The sequence below is a fragment of the Calonectris borealis genome, chromosome 4, assembly GCF_964195595.1.
Source record: "Calonectris borealis chromosome 4, bCalBor7.hap1.2, whole genome shotgun sequence".
Classification (NCBI taxonomy): Eukaryota; Metazoa; Chordata; class Aves; order Procellariiformes; family Procellariidae; genus Calonectris; species Calonectris borealis.
The window spans coordinates 75908561-75925447 of NC_134315.1; the positions used below are offsets into that span (position 1 = coordinate 75908561).

The 16887-nt window shown below is 38.2% G+C and overlaps 2 protein-coding genes across 18 annotated transcripts in view; one reads left to right on the top strand and one right to left on the bottom strand.

Annotated features, from left to right (window-relative positions):
* The window catches only part of SCLT1 (sodium channel and clathrin linker 1), a 52408-nt gene extending 37090 nt beyond the window's left edge, over positions 1-15318 (top strand). For 3 of the 7 annotated variants that reach the window (XM_075150154.1, XM_075150159.1, XM_075150161.1), the window contains 2 exons: positions 4928-5006; positions 6081-7858. In XM_075150154.1, coding sequence (XP_075006255.1) covers positions 4928-5006; positions 6081-6266 — 265 coding nt within the window. In that variant the 3' untranslated portion in view covers positions 6267-7858. Of the gene's footprint in view, positions 1-2208; positions 2877-4927; positions 5007-6080; positions 7859-8968 lie in introns of those variants that run through there. The other 4 variants (XM_075150157.1, XM_075150158.1, XM_075150156.1 and 1 more) reach the window with 4 other exon arrangements.
* Positions 13695-16887, bottom strand: part of JADE1 (jade family PHD finger 1) — a 51555-nt gene continuing 48362 nt past the window's right edge. For all 11 annotated transcript variants that reach the window (XM_075150150.1, XM_075150144.1, XM_075150153.1 and 8 more), the window contains one exon: positions 13695-16081. In XM_075150150.1, the coding sequence (XP_075006251.1) occupies positions 15180-16081 (902 nt within the window). In that variant the 3' untranslated portion in view covers positions 13695-15179. The remainder of the gene's footprint in view (positions 16082-16887) is intronic.

Genomic DNA, 16887 nt, shown 5'->3' on the forward strand with positions numbered 1-16887 from the left:
GAGATGGAAATGCGTATTAACACTTAATTTTAGTTGAATTGGTTTGGTTACTTGCTGTGTTTCAACAGGCTTGCATTTTGATAGTTGCATCTCTGATAGGGTCTGAGCTTGAACCACCAATTCAGTTCTGACCAGGAATAATCAATAGAACAAAGTGAACTCTGAGAGGCAAAAAGTCATCTTTCACATTCTTTCTAGGGGTTTAAATGGAAAATATTAAGGAGAGAAGTAGAGAAATTCTATAAAACTAGCAAACTTATTTCTAAAGGTAATTTTTTTCATAACACAAAAAGATCTTTTAAGTCTTGGTGAATAATTTAACTATTATATGTTCATTAATTTAGTAACTGACACTTACTTGAGTTTCTATTTGATTTTTTTCTCCCCCTATATTTGGAACATTGTTTAATCTAAATAACCAAATCGGAATTAAGTTTAATGCTTAAAAAGTTACTTTGATCTTCAGTGTCACTTCTCCACAAATTTGTGTGGAATTTGATAAGAAATAGAAGCAATCCATATTGTTGTTGCTGCTGTTGCTGATCTATAGGGTCTAGAGCTTCCAACTGTGAATTTGTAAGCTGTTACATCACTGTCAGTTGGAATGTCCCAAAACTTCAAGGGACTTAAGTGATCTGCCTTTGACAGCTGCAGTAAAATAATAGTATCAAGTGCTTCTAACTTCTTTTACATTTATTGTCTTCATTTGAAAGTATTTACTTTTGAAAGAAACAAGGAATACATACACATATTTTTAAAGGCTCTCGCTTTCACTGAAGTACTATAATCTAGAAAAACGGTTCCTATGCCCGAATTTTGGGGGAAGAGACTGTCAAGCACTGTTCTTATTACCTTACAGCATTGTGTGTAAAGCTATATAGTCCTTCAGGCTTAAGCTGAGAAGAATAAATGACAGCCGAGATAGAAAGTGAAATCAGCAATACCAAAGGAGTATTTAGGAAACTTGTAAATTGGAGGGAAACAAACTTCAGTAACAGAATACAGGATAGATTGAGAAGGGGTGAGAGAGAAAGTATTGACAACAGAATTTAAGCAAAAACAGGGTAATCGGATCTGCCAGCATTTACTAAAAGAAAATAAAGTGAAAGACTATATGCAAATTTAAAAAATAAGGGCAGATTATTCATTTATTTTGTAAAGTCCACCTTGACTGGTCTGTACTTACATTAACCAGGTTAAACAAATGAATAAAAAAGAGGTCATAATACAAGTAGTAATAGATGGTTAATCCCCTCTAATTGGCATATCAGTATTTTTCATAGATTTTTATGTTCTAATCCTGAGAATGACAAAAAGAATTTGGATAAATTGAGAAAGAATTTGGCAGATAACTAGTGGTTTTACATAAACCCTTACCAGATTCCTCGCCAGTGGCCAACAACAAGAGCATGTTTTTGTGGAACCTGATTCTGGACCAGGGATCAGAACAAGATTCACTGATAAGTGAAGTGTCATATTCAATCAAATGACTGAATTATCCACAGAATGCCCTTCAGTGGAGTAGCTCTTGAAAACTGCAGATGAGAAAAAGGTAGATCTTGTAACTTGAAAATTTTACAGGAAATGGACAGTTCTCTCAAACTTTTCTATGAATATTACTTTGGCCTGTTAGACATGTGGATGATTGCTCAGTTGAGGTACAGTTTAGCCTGAGTAGGGGCAGTAATAGGTATACACAAGCCTGTTCTCTTTTTAGAAATTTAAACTGAATCTACAAAACAAACAGTACATGAGACAATTTATAAACGTTGACTTAAATGATAACGAGGGTAAGTACCTTAGAAGTTGCTTCCATGTAACAGTGCATTTTGCGGAGCTTTAAAAATCTTAACTATTTAACTAATAAAAAAAGTAATAAAATTTAATGCTAATACATAGTGTGAACAAATTGGTAAATTAATAATCTTAACCATCTGCCACTATTCTCTAGTAGTAAGATGTAACTTTTGGGGGGAAAAAATCAAAAATACTCGTTGTAACTCAAATGCATTATATTTGAACAACTATAATGAATGGCTTCATTTTTTTTAATATTCACTTGAATTATAATTGTCACTACTTACAAAAAGGGAATCCTTGTCATATTGTTTTTAAATTTAAATACTTTGCTTAGCTTAAGTCATCTGATTGCAGCTATTTTGGGTGTCTTTGTTCCATTTCTGCTTCTGAAACATTTCTGTGTCATAGTTAGAGTCCCTGACTCATCGGTACCCATGTGTGTTTTTTGGAGTTCTCCGTTTTTTCTTTTCTATAACGGAAAAGAATCCGCCTCTGAAGAATGACCCCTTTTGGTGCCTGTGGATGAAGTGTTGGCCAGGACTGCCTTCTCCTTCTCCCTACATCCTGTACAGTACATTGAGTGAATTGCACAGCATCTTGAGATGAAGGCGTTTCCTCCATTTCTAAAACATTATTCTTGGCTGCACTTCTGCAATGTTTGGCAGCCATAGCTGCTTATTTTAAGATGTTCATTAAAGAAAAAAATTAACAGGATGAGAGACAGCTGCAGGTACTGGCAGTATACAAAATTCATAATTACTAAGAGTAACTGAAGCATATTATAGTATAATTCAACCGAAAAAACAGCTGGCACGTGCTATATTTGTCATATGAGAGCTTTGCAGAACGTACTTGCTACAGCTGGCGGATTTATCACCCGTCTGCAAAATGCTAAAAGCTCACCTTTTGTTTCCTATTCACTTAACAAAGACAATATGGAGTAGGGACTGATTTGATTATTCAGCAGTTGGGGTTACTGCTCAATTTTAATATTAAAATCTCATAATGTGTGTTTGGGGGAAGGTTAACAATCAGAATGAATCAACTGTCTAGCTCAATAGCCATCACGTTTCCTTATGCTTACAAGGTTAAACTGTTTTCTTTAAATACATGTTCGGTGTGATCTAATTATAAAAATAATTTCTTGATATACAGCTGTATATGAGCATGTAAACTCTGTTTATGGCCTGTGCTGCTAAGAATGCTAATTCCACACCTCAGTACAGGTATAGGAGACAGATTGTTTTCAGTAACTAAGAATTTTTAATTTAGAAAATTGCTCTATTTGGATAGTCTTCCAAGATGACGTAACAATAAAGATGGTTTGTCAGAACTTAAGAATTTCCTTATTTTCAAAGCCTTTTTTACTAGCATAGTTAAACTTGAACATAAGCAGTCTACACGTTCTAAGGAGTAGTGTTTGAATAGTTTTTTAGGGAGTTTATTTTGAAAAGGTATGTATGAAAAGATATGACAGGAATTGTCTAAAATTTCTGTTTTGCTAATAAAACAGTTTATAAAAACTGAACTTTCAAAAAACAGCTGTTTATTAGGGCTCCTATATTGAAAATGCTTCATCTTGATGCTTGATACTGATTACAGAGGACAAATTGCACTAATAATGTTAAGTATTAACATACTATCTTGATCCTGCAATTTTAATCCATCTTTAGTTCTTATTTTATGTAAAAATGTTCACATGTGGTAACACAGATATAAGCTATATATAATTTTAACTGTTTAATATAATTTAAATATCTGCCTATGTACTCGCTCATTTTTATAGCAGCTAGTCAAAAGACGTTGAACTGTTTTTATGGTATCTACCTGGGATTGGTTAAAGGGGTTGGTTGAAAACAAGGGAGTGGAAACTACCAGCCAGGATACTTGCAACCTTATGTTAACAGATATATTGCAACCTTGTATTTCAAGTGCCATATAGCAGTTTTCAGTCTAATTTTTATGAAATACTAAGTTTAAAAGTTTTTAAGAGTAAATTGTTCTTGAGAACTAAATGCCGTCGTTAAAATAGCAAAGGCTTTTAAAGATGAAGATCTAAGGTTCAAGTATCTCCTACCTTTCCTCCATTACAGAAAGAATAAAGGCTTTAGCTTCCATTAAGTGCATGTAGTTTCCGTAGTAGGCAGAGCACCTAAAGGTTAGGTATCAGCTTTCTGAGCATTGTCAATGTGCTACATATTCATGAAGGTGATTGCATTTCAGCATACTTGCAACTTGGGAAAGGAAGGTAAAGTGAGAATAGATTCGAAAATTCTTCTTCACAAATATGTTTGAACCTCAACATAGAAGGTGAAACTGGTGGAAAGAATCCTGATCACGCCATTTTTTGTGATGGCTGTTGCTAGTGGAGTAGAGACTGGGCAAAGGTTAGAGCAGCTCATTTAGTTTTGCATCTTCCTCTGGCTAAAATTACCAAAGTTAAGAGATTTTTTTCATCTTTGGTCATCCCTCTTCTTCAGTGGCTTGTGATGACAGGAAGCAAGAACTGTTTCCTTTGAGCACCTATTCAAAGTTGTCTATCATAACCCAGATTTTGTCTTCAATACTATACAAATTCAGGATCACTAAAACTCATTCAGTATAAAACTAAAAAGACCACTTGAAGAAGGTGGCATTTTCCTTTTCCTCATGAAGTGTTGCATTGTTGTCTGTCTCACAAGTATAGAATGATTTGGTTTTAGGTACTTAAAAACACTTTCAAAAATGTCCACATTGAGGTCTGGTTATGGAACACTAATTAGAATGTTAATCTAAATATTGAATGCATTGTGCAAATGCAGTTTATATTTATAGCGTATTTGATAATGTGCCCACAAACTAAGATTCAATAAACAGAAAAAAAAAAACCTGTAAAATGTCAAATGCTCGTGACAAAGTCCTGTGGATTCGAACAAATACATCTCATTCCTCTGCCATTATAGTTTTGAATACACGTCATGAAGAAGTGCTAGCAGTGTAGTGCTTTTGAAATCAGTGTTTTAAGAGCAACGCTGTAATTAAAAATACGCCATAAGCCTCTACAATGCAAGAAAGTACCTATGAAATTATATTCCAATAACTGATGCACTACTGTGTGTTAATCAGCATCTTTTCTTCTGATTAATAGAAGTGAGCTGAGCCAACAGAAACTTCGTAGCCAGGAGCTCATTTCTCAGCTGGAAATGGCAAATGAAAAGGTAACTGAGGTAAGATAGTGACTGATGTGACAACTACTTTCAGTTACAACCTGATGCACGCACGCGAGGATCTTAACAGAAACCTATGTAGATGAGTTAAGCTGCTGGTTTAGAAAAAATGAAGGATTTTTGACAGGAGTAGTCATAGCAGGAAAACCTCACTGTTCCTGCTGACTGACCTGTTCAAATGGCAGCAAGACAAATTAACTTTACTCTCAGATTACAAGAAAAGGTAAAGGAGAGATCACCTTTCAAGGTTACTAATCTAGCAATTTTAGACAATTCAGGAAATGTTTCTGAAGTCACTTATGCCTATGTATGCATGCGTACCTCTAAAAAGGAGTAGGTGTTGTGTTATGGATAATGTAGCATATGCAGGTATCTCAAATTCTCAGCGTACTACGTGTATAGTAGAATTTACACTGTATGTGCATATATGCCTATAGATAAAAGCATTATCCATTAAAGATTAAGGGCAGGGCTGTTTTGGAATGTGCATTGTTCAATAATTAATGGCCACTTTAGAAAACGGCTGTCCTGTCAGCCTCATAAATCTGGGATAATATCCAGTTCTGTCTAGGATAAGTCCTTCTGTATTGTTTTTTGTAGTGCTGTATTATTTAGAGGAGAAAAATGGGGCTGATGCGAGAATAGATTTCCTGTAAGTAAAGGATGGTTAAGAAAGACTTTATACATACCCTTTGATGAAGAGAACAGAAGAAATCTGTAGCAAGTTTATTATCTAATATATTCTTTTTTCCTTTGAGTATAGCTAAAACATTTCCTTTGTAAGATTGTGTATATTAAATTACCTGGATTAAAATGTCAGCTTTTATGCATCTTACTTCAAGATGGTGAAATGAGTAGAACTTCCTCTGCAGATAACTCTGATTGGAAAAGTCATATGATGTCATATTTGAGCTGGAAATTCTCTATAGTGTCAGCAGTATGTCTTCAGTCTTATTGTAAGTGGTAAACAGTTCCGCTTCTTAAGTTCCTCTTGGTTTAAGCTTTTTCACTACAGTATGTATGGATCCAGTAAAAAGGACTTTGCATTTGTAATGAGATATGTCATTTGCACAGGATGAAAAATTAATGATGGAATATCGAGAATACATCAATAGGCTTCAAGGGCGATTGAGCCAGGCAGAACAGAGGGCAGCTACAGCATCTCAAAAGGTACAAAAACTAACAAAAAACATGTTATCTAAGCGCATTAAAAAAATCCGATTGAATATTACAAAAATAGTCACTTTGTATCATTCCTGAGGCAGAGGTCATCATTTACGTGCATTATTACTAATATAATTTTAACAAGAAGCGTGTATTTTGCATGCGTTATCACAAAACTGATGCGTATTCAATTAAATGCCACGTTCTGACAGGATGCTTAAGTGATAGTATAGATTTGTTCATGGAAACAAATTTGATGCGAACTAAACTTGTGTGGTTCAAAACGTGTGAAGGAAGGTGTATGATCATTTCCATCTTCAGAAATGGCAGCAAGTTAACAGAGAAAAGAAACTCCTTAAACAACTGCAGCTCCTGTTTACATAAAGCAGGCTTTTTCAGCTTGGAGTAACCTACTGCAGCAGTCACAAAGGATGGCTTCACGTGATAAAGAGCACATGTTGTGCTGATTCCTACACCTGTCTCCTGGGGAGTCTGATTTAAAACAAAGCATGTCTTGAGTTGATGGCTAGAGAACTGCCGTTACAAAAATTGCTAGGCAGCATAGCTGTTTTGTGGGAATTCTGTTTGTGGTTTCTTTCAGCCAAGCAAGTTCCCTGGTCTAATTCATTGTGTGGCTGCACAAAGAGCATGGGGAAATGGTGTGCAGTGGTTGCACGACAGAACTGAAAGTGAGGACCTGTTTAGTGTTCATCAAATTGCAACTTTGAGTACCTTCTGCAATGTCATGTGAACTCCCAAAGTTGTGAACTTCTTGTCTGTCCACCTGCATTCTTACTAGTGGCCCCCAGTAGCTGTGTCCCTGAAGACCATTAGAGAAGTACACCCCACTGCAGTTATCATCAGTTATGTATAACAGACACAATAAGTCCTGTAATGTCAAAAATGCTGAAAATTGTGCAGACAGAATAGGAAATACTTGGGTTTTTCCAGGCCATGGGAAGAGGGGAAGGAAGGGATGGTGCATGTATCTCGCTACCATAGTAAACATGCCTACTACACGTTTCAGTGATTCTGGAAACTTCAAACAAGGTGTGTCTGTTAGAACCATTTATATGCCTTGTGCACCATTGTGGTCACTTAATGAGCTGAACTGTTGCTGCCTTCTTTTTCCAGTTCTCTTACAACTCGGTTCCAACTTTGAGCAGTACTATTCAATATTTCTAGACATTAGGAATATCGGGAGGAAAGGTTTTCTTCTCTTCAGAGGGAGAAACTTCAGGATTTAATTGTCTAAACCCTGTGCTACCTCTAATTCTGTATTTTCTCTGCTGGACAGTAGGTGTTCTTTTCCATCCAGCGTTCTTTTTTCCATACTATTCAAGCTATACCTCTTGAAGCAAATCCCATGGGGGGTTTTATACACTGGGTTCACTTACTTGCCAAGCAAATTTGTTACTCAAGTCGGTCTCCTATTAAGTAAAGGTGGTCTTCCTGCCTCCTAGTTTTTTACAGTGATTTAGGAAACCCATTTGCAAATCATAGGTTTTTAATGTGGGTGATCCCATGTGAGCTTCAGAGAGGGAATGTTGGGTTGATCTAAATTGTCCAATTAGGTCAAAGGGCATTTTTTTCCCAACAGCAGTAAATAAAGCTGCCAAGCTGTCATAACAGAAGCTATGTTTCCTGGCTGTAAATGCTCTCTGTCATGAAGGGTCTACCCAGCTGGTGAAGATTTGCTCTGAAAGAGTGATTTTTTTTTTTCTTTTTTTTTTTTTTTTTTTACCCCTCCTGTTTGTTGTATGGATCTGTTCAGCTCTAATACTTCTGAGGTGCTATCTTCCCTTAAAAAACATGGTCACTTCGCCTTTCAAGGGAGTAAATTCCTGGCCTCAGTGCCCATATAGGAAGAGGTCTTGCTGTTCCTGAAAACGTGGATAATTAACTGTTCCTCACCAGTCTCCCTCTGAAAGGTAACAAAGAGATCTGACAAGATGTTTAGCAGCTGAATTGTTGTCCAGATCTTATTGCCAGTCTTCAGAACTGCCTTGCCCTCTTCAGGCTTGGCAGAGGTTACTGCTGCCAGCTGTCAGGCATGGCTTCTTTGTAGTGACTTAAGAACAACTGTGTCAAGCCCCTTCCTCCCCCTGCTTGCCCCCTCCCCAAAAAAAGAAGTACCAGCGCTGTTCCCGCTAAATGCTGAAAAAAGAGGTCTCCAAGAGTGCTGCTACAAGAATGTCCGCTCTTCTGAATCTGAAGAAACAAGGTGTTTATTCTCTTCTAGCTCTCAGAAGACTGAATGTTCATGTGTGTGCTTCCTCAGATTCAGAACAGTAACTCTGCTCTGTATTCTGAATCTGTAGGTTAAGGGCTACTTTCTGACTTAATTGTGTATTCTCATCACATTATCCAGCTTACTTGTAAAATTAAATCCAATATAGGCTAGAGCTGGACTATTAGGGAGTCTAGAAATTACATTTTTATTGTGGTTAGTTCAATAACTATAAATCTTAGCTTATAAATAATAGTAATTCAGTAAGAAACATAAAAACTACAGGATAGTGTTTGCACAGGTTTAAAATGCGTGTATTCTATGGATGTCTTTACAATGTACTCCTGCCACCTAATCTTTCATCATCTTGAATTCTTTGGGATCTGAAATAAGACAAAAGCAGTAGTCATCAACAGAGTGCATTGTAAATTCTACCATTTACCCCAAATTCCCACTTAATCTCTGCTTGTTCCCTCTCCTTCACGACACCTTCCATATTGAAGTTCTAGTGATACTTTTGTCTTACAAAAAATTACATAAGAAACTATCTACTTGTTTTTAATTACAGCTCAGCCTGATAACTACACAGAAGAAAAAAGCTGCTTCCCTGAAGGATCTGGAAAATATTTAAGCATATGTATTGTTCATTCACACTATGTTGGAGTTAAGATTGCTGGAGAAACTTCATATTGGAGCATTAAAGTCAAATGTATAGCAAGGCTTGTAAACTTAGATAAACATTTTCTGTTTTATTCAGGTAAGAAAGGGGGTGGATGAAGATAACTGTATCTGTGTGCGTAGTAAAGATTGGAAGACGACTGCAAAATGCTGTAATTAAAGTCCTTTAATGTAGCAGATGAAACAATCTGATACAGTGCTGTGGCATATTGGTCTTTTTTGGTCTAAAAAACACCAGCTCCAACTATGACAAGATTGTGTACAGGGAATAGATAACATTATATTGAAATTCATGAACAGCTTTGCTCACATACAGTCGATACCTTTAATTTTTCTTTGTAGTGCAGTAACTTGGGAACATTTTGAAGATCTTTTATGAATTGTAGTAAGACGCTAGTTGCTGGTTTTATGGTGTGCGTTATAGCTGCGAATTGCCTCCATTGCCTTCCAGTTTTAAGAATTCGGTTCGGTTTGTTCTGATGCCCCTGGGAAACAGTTAATAAATAAAACGCTGCTATGGCTATTCATACAGCTCATTTCCAAGGACTGTAATCTTTCTTCAGTTGTGCTTTTTCTTCCTAATTACTATTTTACAATTGTTCCTTGCTTTTCTGTTGATCCTGCTCTCTTGGTGTGTCTGGGAACTTCAGTTCTCTATTACTTGAATTTGCACAAAGCTGGTGAAGTCATCCAGCTTTTACGCATTTTGAAATAGTGTGTTTGAATTCTACAGATGCCAGTATGTGGGAATCCTCTTGCGTACATGTTCTTCTTTGATAGTTGAGAAACTTCGTATATATCATTCTAAGATTAGAGCTGAACTCTTTTCTCTTCCAGTGTATATTATAAATACTTGATAGGTGTTAACTGATTTTGAAGTGCTCCCATCTTGGACTTTAGGGACGTAATTTCTCGTCCCTCCTCTTCAATGTAAAGAGTGTAGTTCTGGTTTGTAACTTCTAGTTCAGTTGATGGATAATGCTTACCCAATGCTTGATGAAAACTGTTGTTTTGGACTAATAAACCCATATGTCTGTCGCAGTGGATCTTCACCGTGTTTGCATTTTAAAGGACAGGCCTGGGTTGATCACCACACGGAAGGAAGAGTTTGTGCCACCTCCTGAAAACTTGGCTGTTCAAGTACAGCCTGCAAGATGGATGCAACATCAAGAAAAATTTCTGCTTATTGCAGAGGAAGCTACTGTTTCCTACTACTTTACTAGTGCTTTCTCAGTTTGATATATGCCTGTATCATCCATTGCAATCTCTGTTTGCTAAAAGACTTCAAAGATTTTTCAAAGCAACATGGATACATTGTCTAGAAACTCTAAACGTCTGTTGCGGCGAGATTTTTCATCAATCGACTGTGTGTATGATACAGAAGGAGGTAAGTACCAAGCACCTTATTTTCATTTGCATAATGCACATCGGAGATGATGACAGAGCACCTGGATGGAAGATTTTGTGTAAGCTATTAATCCCATTCACTCCTTAAAGAGAGGCTTTAGCTGTGAAGTGAAACCTGGCTGAAAATAGCAGGTAAGTGTAAGTTTTTGAGCAACAGTATTTGTGTATTGTTCCCTGAAGCACAGAAGGGCACCTGCTTGGTTCCCTTTTAATTACGGGTATATTAATTTCAACTTGTGGTGTAGCTGTTATGTAATGTTATTTGCCACAATGTGAATGCAATGCTGAGACAAGCACCTAATAGTAAAGTTAAGGGGCAGCAGAGCAATTACGGCAGATGACATGGGAAGGAAAAAGATTTCCCACTTTTCATCTGTCTGCCTGATCCTCTGAGCAGCTAAAAATTGACCAAATAGATCTGTCTGAACCACAAAGGGGAATGTGGTCACGTTAAGCTCATCATCCTAACACCACCTCCTTTCATTTCCATTTGGCTTCTAGAGGAGGCTGCTGGCACGTTGCTCACAGATTGGACTTTCAGAGGAAAGGCACTTGCTGAGGCAATTGAAATTTGAGGCTTGCTGGTTAGATAAGTAAGTTTTACTCTCTCCCTCACGATACTAGATTTTTCATGGAATTGCGCAGCAGGCTTTTCAACCATCTGTCTTGGTTGTTTTACATTTGTTTCCCTCTATGTATTTCTTGTCACGCTTCCATTGAAAAGTTTTTGTTTCCCCTACCTTCCCTTCCCACCCCAACACCAGTTTTTGAGTGTTTTAAAGGTTCCCTAGTGTGATATGAATGCTTCCCCATGGAGTAGAAATTTGTTCTTGACTATGTTTATTTAGGAAAAGTTTCTAGGCGAATAGTTACTTCCATTCAACAGGTGAAAGAAACTGACTATGACGGTAGTAGGAGTTTCATTTTGGTAGTAGGAGTTTCATTTCATTTTTCATTCAGTTTGGAGTTTCATTTCATATCTGGCATAGGCCAGATCTTGAAAGATCTGTCACTGCATACAGGAAACTTTTTCAGTCTATTTAAGTGATGAGCAAGCTGCCCTCAGCTCTGGCCCGGTCTTACTCAGGTAACCCCAGCAGTGCAGTGCCTTTCAGAAGGGCTGCTGTCAGCAAGATCTATAAAGCAGCTGCAACCACCTCTTTCAGGCTCCTATTGACGCCTTGAAGAGCTCGCACTAGTACTCTTATAGGGCCATCCTTTAATCTTCATTCTTTGAAACATGTTTCTGAGGGGTGCTACTCACAGTTGCCCATAATGCGAATGCATGTGATTGATACAAGTACAGATCTGAAAAAAATTATATACCCATAGCTGTTTTTCAAGATGTATTGCTAGACATACGCCTTCACAAGCTTGTCCTTTTCTTGCTCTGCTCCAAGTCCGTTCCATGTTTCTGCATCTTGAGTGTAGAGGAAGCAAGAGGAAAGACCTACTGTGCCCTTCGCGGCTTGTCTCCTAGAGATCCTGCTATAGCAGCAAACGTTCTCTGTCAGCATTGCTTGACTATAGGCAGTTCATAGTGTGAATGCACATTCAGCGTACTTATCTTGAAGACCTACAGGTAAGAAACTTCATGTTCCTCTTCCAGTGGAACATGTATGAAGATTATGGACTTTGGAAGGACATCATATATCAACGAATGTGAACTATTTGAGGTAAGCAACATCTTTTTGAGGTTCTCAAGGAAAAAAGCATACAATTTTCTGTTGATGGGATAGGCACCGCTGTCACTAACAAGACCCTATACTGTTCCTCAAAAAAAAAAAAATCTTTCTCTTGCAACCGCAGTGTGCATTTTGATACCTGTAATAATCCAAATTAAATGCTTATTTTAACCATGAAAGTTGTTCAGATCATTGCAGTGAAGTGTTTATGTAAAAACGCAAACAAAATAACTGCTGCAAATTCTAAAACGCTGCTGGCAAGGATACTGCAAAAATGTACAGCATTTATTCACATACAGACAAAAAGGCACAATTCTACTGAATATTTTAACAAAAAATACAGCTGTCTTCAACTAGGTCTTTATAAATACTTCAAAAAAGGGAGAAAATAAATACAGGATTGGGCCGTGTAATATAAAATAGTTATCTCTACATATACTTTTTATTTCTATCTGTTTCTCTTCATGCACCTTTTTTAATTAATTTCAGCTGAATGGACACCAAAGCTAGGCACATAGTGAAAAATCTTCTGTACAAAGTTTTACAAATGTAATGACAGTTTTCTCAAATTTCTGAAATTAAGATTTATACACAACACGTATAACCCTTCATTTAGATTTGTGTGAGTTTATAACCTAACAAATGGCATTCCAGGCAACTTTACAGAAGTTCAGCTAACCTACAGTTTGACAGAATACACCAATCGTAATCAAAGATCTCTTGGTCAGTCTGCACAAGGAAAGGTAATGCTTAAAAACAGAAATTCAGCAAATGGTTCTATCCCAGTAAAATACAGGGGTGGGTTTGTATTGTCACTGCTGTACTTAACGACACCTCTGCTGCTGAGCGCTAAGCATGGGAGACAAAACTAACTTACAGAGCTGGTCATACTGCAGTCTTCTTACGGCTTTTTTGGTTTTGGTTCAGCTTAACTTGAAACATTAGAAAGCTTATTAACCTAAATGTCGGGGAGCAAATCAGATAAGGCATTAATTCTGCACAACGTTAGCATTTATAATAGTGCAAATTAACAAGGTACCTCTTCCAAACTGGTGTGAGGTTAAATGTTTACTTAGAATCAAAATTTAGATTATTCCATCTATGGCTTGACAAACAATTCCCTATGTGGTCATGAGCTTCTTTCTTACAGAAAACAACAGTGCCTGTCTGGAAAACGTTGCTGTATGTCGAGTAGAACTTACCTGCATTTACTTTTTGTCTGTCTGTTGCTGTTTGATCAAAGTAGTACTTTTCTTTTAACACATCCCAAGAGTGACTACGTAATTTCAGATTCACCAGTGCCCTGTTCGACTTTCACCTCTGTAAGTTAGGAAGTTAATCTAACTTTTGGGACCAACAATGGTATTTTGAAAGTACGCTATCTTACACAAAATGCCCCTTCCTGAACATCATCCCAAAAAGTATCAAAAGGTTAAGACTTCTGAGTTTTAAAACAAATTATAGGGATGCATTCTGTTGCAATATTTAATTGATAACTTGCATAGCAAGATAGGGTGTTAATAAGCTTTTTTTTTTTTTTTTTTTAAAATAATTGAATCCTCTGGAAGACTCAGTTATGGCAGAGTTCTACTGTGTTTTAAATGTTCCCGGTTCAAGAGGCAAGGGTCTAACATTAAAAAGTGAGTGGATGTGATAACGGCAGGCTAGGAGTAGGAAGGGGGGCGTGGGGGGGAGGGGTTCTTTATGCCTGTCTTTCTGTAACACATTGCTGCTTAAACTTTTTTACCAGTACATACCTGACTTACATCTATGCAGAATTCCAAAATTTACAGGCTCCTAACACTCCACTGTTATATGCGCACTCTACTCAGTACAAAACAGTATCCTAATGATCTGTTAATATTATTGCTCATAGCTTACTAGTTATTGCCATTTGCAATTATTAAAAAAAGTACACACTCAGAATATGAGTTCCCTCTTCCATCAAATCTAGTCCAGAATAGAATGAAATATTTTTTCTTCATTTGACTGTAAAGAGCTAATCACAATTTATTGCCTTTCCATTTTACTCTATTTAAAAATATATATTCATGTCTATTTTAAAGCAACCCTTTAGTGTCATAAGCCTGGCTTTCCCAATACATACCATTAGTGCATATCTGGTGGGATTTGGGAAATCCTACTGACTAGTGCCTTAGAAATTTTCTTCTTGAATTGTCATCCTACTCCCAGAGGCAGGTGACTGACTAAACGGTGACGGGTTATTCCAGGGGGTGCAGTAACCCTTTCCCAGAAATAAGCCGTTCCAGGGTGTCCTCTGTGCATAGTCTGAGCCCTTCCAAGCTGTTGCGCTGTAAGGCAGCTGCAGCCCTGACCTGTCGCTCCCTCCTTCTCCAGTGTAACGGCGTGGTTACATCTGGTCATCTCGTTGGTGTATTTACATGTAAACTCTGGAGCTTATGGAGGGGTTCTGAGCAGCCATCTATGCTCAAACTGAATGCAACAGAAAACATGCTGCAAACAGAGGAGAAAGACCTACCACCATCCAAGGAAAGTGACTACTTGTAATGGGGTTTAGCAGTGCAGAATGGTTAAACAACCATCTTCGATTCAGTACACACAAATTAAATTAAGAGCTTGTGCTTCTCCAGAAGGCAGGGGAAGGGAGTAAATTTTTATCAGTGCTTTTTAGCTAAAAGGGACGAATGCTGCCTACTTCCCCCAACCCACCCTAGCCCCTTCTAAAAAGTTTTTGTGAGTTACCTTAGTGTTCATCACAAATCCTGTTTGTCATTTCTCTGCTTACTCAGTAAAGTTGCAAATAAAGGGGATTCAAACTTAGAGAATTTGCAGGGGAGGGGGGGCAAAAAAAACAGCTTTAAGTGCATGTAAACATGTTTATACAGCTCAGGAATAATGGGTTATCTATTTGTCAGTCTGCAGCCATGTCTAAGAATTCTCCTCTCTCACACCAATAAATAATGTGGAGTTGGCATGTAGGCAGTGACTGTACTGACCACAGTGCTGACACCGTGTCCCTGTGTCCAGTCAGGATGCCAGGATGCTTCTCCTAATAATGTCCGTCCTTCTGTTGATAGTGCTGTTTGGACTGAGCCTCTGCTGCCTGCACTTTTTTTCAGCCACTTCAGTCTCCGAGTCGCTCATTTCAGCATCGGGGATGTACCCATCATTCTCGCTGTCAGGCTTTAGCTTGCTTTTCGCCCTGTCCTTCGGTGAAACTCTGCCCACGCCCAGGTAGGGGTAGCTGGAGTTCTGGCGGCAGGTCTCCTCCGGGCTCTCGCCCTGCTGTTGCCTCTCCCCCTTCTTTGGAATTCGGAATCCGCCCCAGTTTTTCACTGGGCTTGTGGGCGTCGTAGGCACTTTAACTACTGTCTGATTAGAGTTTACTTTGACAAGACCCCCGTTGCATTTAGGCACTATATCCCTCCGCGTGCCAGGTGCTGACCTACCACTGGAGTGGTTCACAGCCCTTTTATTTTCTGATTGCCTCTGATAGAGTTCGGTGGGTCTCAGTGGTTTGTGGTTGTGTTTAGAAGTCTTTTCCGTTAGTTCTGCCTTGATCACCTCACACTGTGGACGATTGTCTCTTCTTTTTCTGTGGTCTGGTATAACTATGCCATTTTTTTGCTGTGCTGATACAATCCGTGTTTCTGCAAAGGTCTTGTCAAAACTTAAAAAGCTACCGGGAGCTGCACCGCCTTCCCTTTGGCTGGGCTGCCTCAGCATGGATTTGCTGTCACTCCCAGAGCTGTTTCTTACTCTGTCTCTCTTGTGCGGTTTTTTCAAAGAGTGGGTTAGAGACGTGCCCATTTGTTTCCTGAAGAATGCAGAATGCCATTTCAAATCCTCTATCTTAGGAGCGTTGGGGCCCAAAGATGGACTATTGAACAACACCGTGTTTTCCATTGAGAAGAATGAGGAAGGCACACCTAAATGTAAACAAATTAAGTTAAAGTCAAGCAAGTCCATGTCTGGGTAAATACGATGTTTGAATGTACCTATTTTAACTCTGTTCCTCATGCCTCACGTGTTCTTCAGCATATATGGGTATTCGGTTGTCTACCCAGCACCTTTACATCACAATTATGTGGCTATGTCATGGTTTCGCAACATACCGCTGGTGTAGTTTTTCTTTCTTGTAGCTGTGCTGCACCTAATTACTCTTGTAGCAAATATAAATCCTAGCGCTACTATATCCACTAAGACAGAGACTCCTCAGAGAGGGGGGGAAAAAGCAACGAGCAAGTGGATCTGATTGGTTCTGTCTAAAATATGGTTTATTAGTTACTGAATACATTAAGGATAGTCTAGTTAATGCAGTAACTTAAGTTATTCATCTTTCTGAGAAAAGACTACTGTCAATGAGATTAGGCAGAAAAAAAACATGTTGTTTTAAGACCAGAGTCCTACCTTTTCAAAATTCATTTCTTTAAACTGCCATCTATGATGCAAAGAAGCACGTAGTAAACACTAATGCAGCGGCACTAATAAACCACAGACTTACTAGGTACCATATGGCACGTGAATGTAAGTCACGGTCTCTCTGTCACAAGGAGTCATTACAGAATCGCACCAGAAAGGATCTGAAGCAGCAAGCCGTTCAGTGCCCCACGGATAAGAACACAGACTCACCAGTTTCTGTAGCAATGTGCCCATCATTAGAGCTACACAGATTCTCATTTTTTCTTCCAATCTGCTGATGCATGGTGGACTACACAAGATTTTAATGAGAATA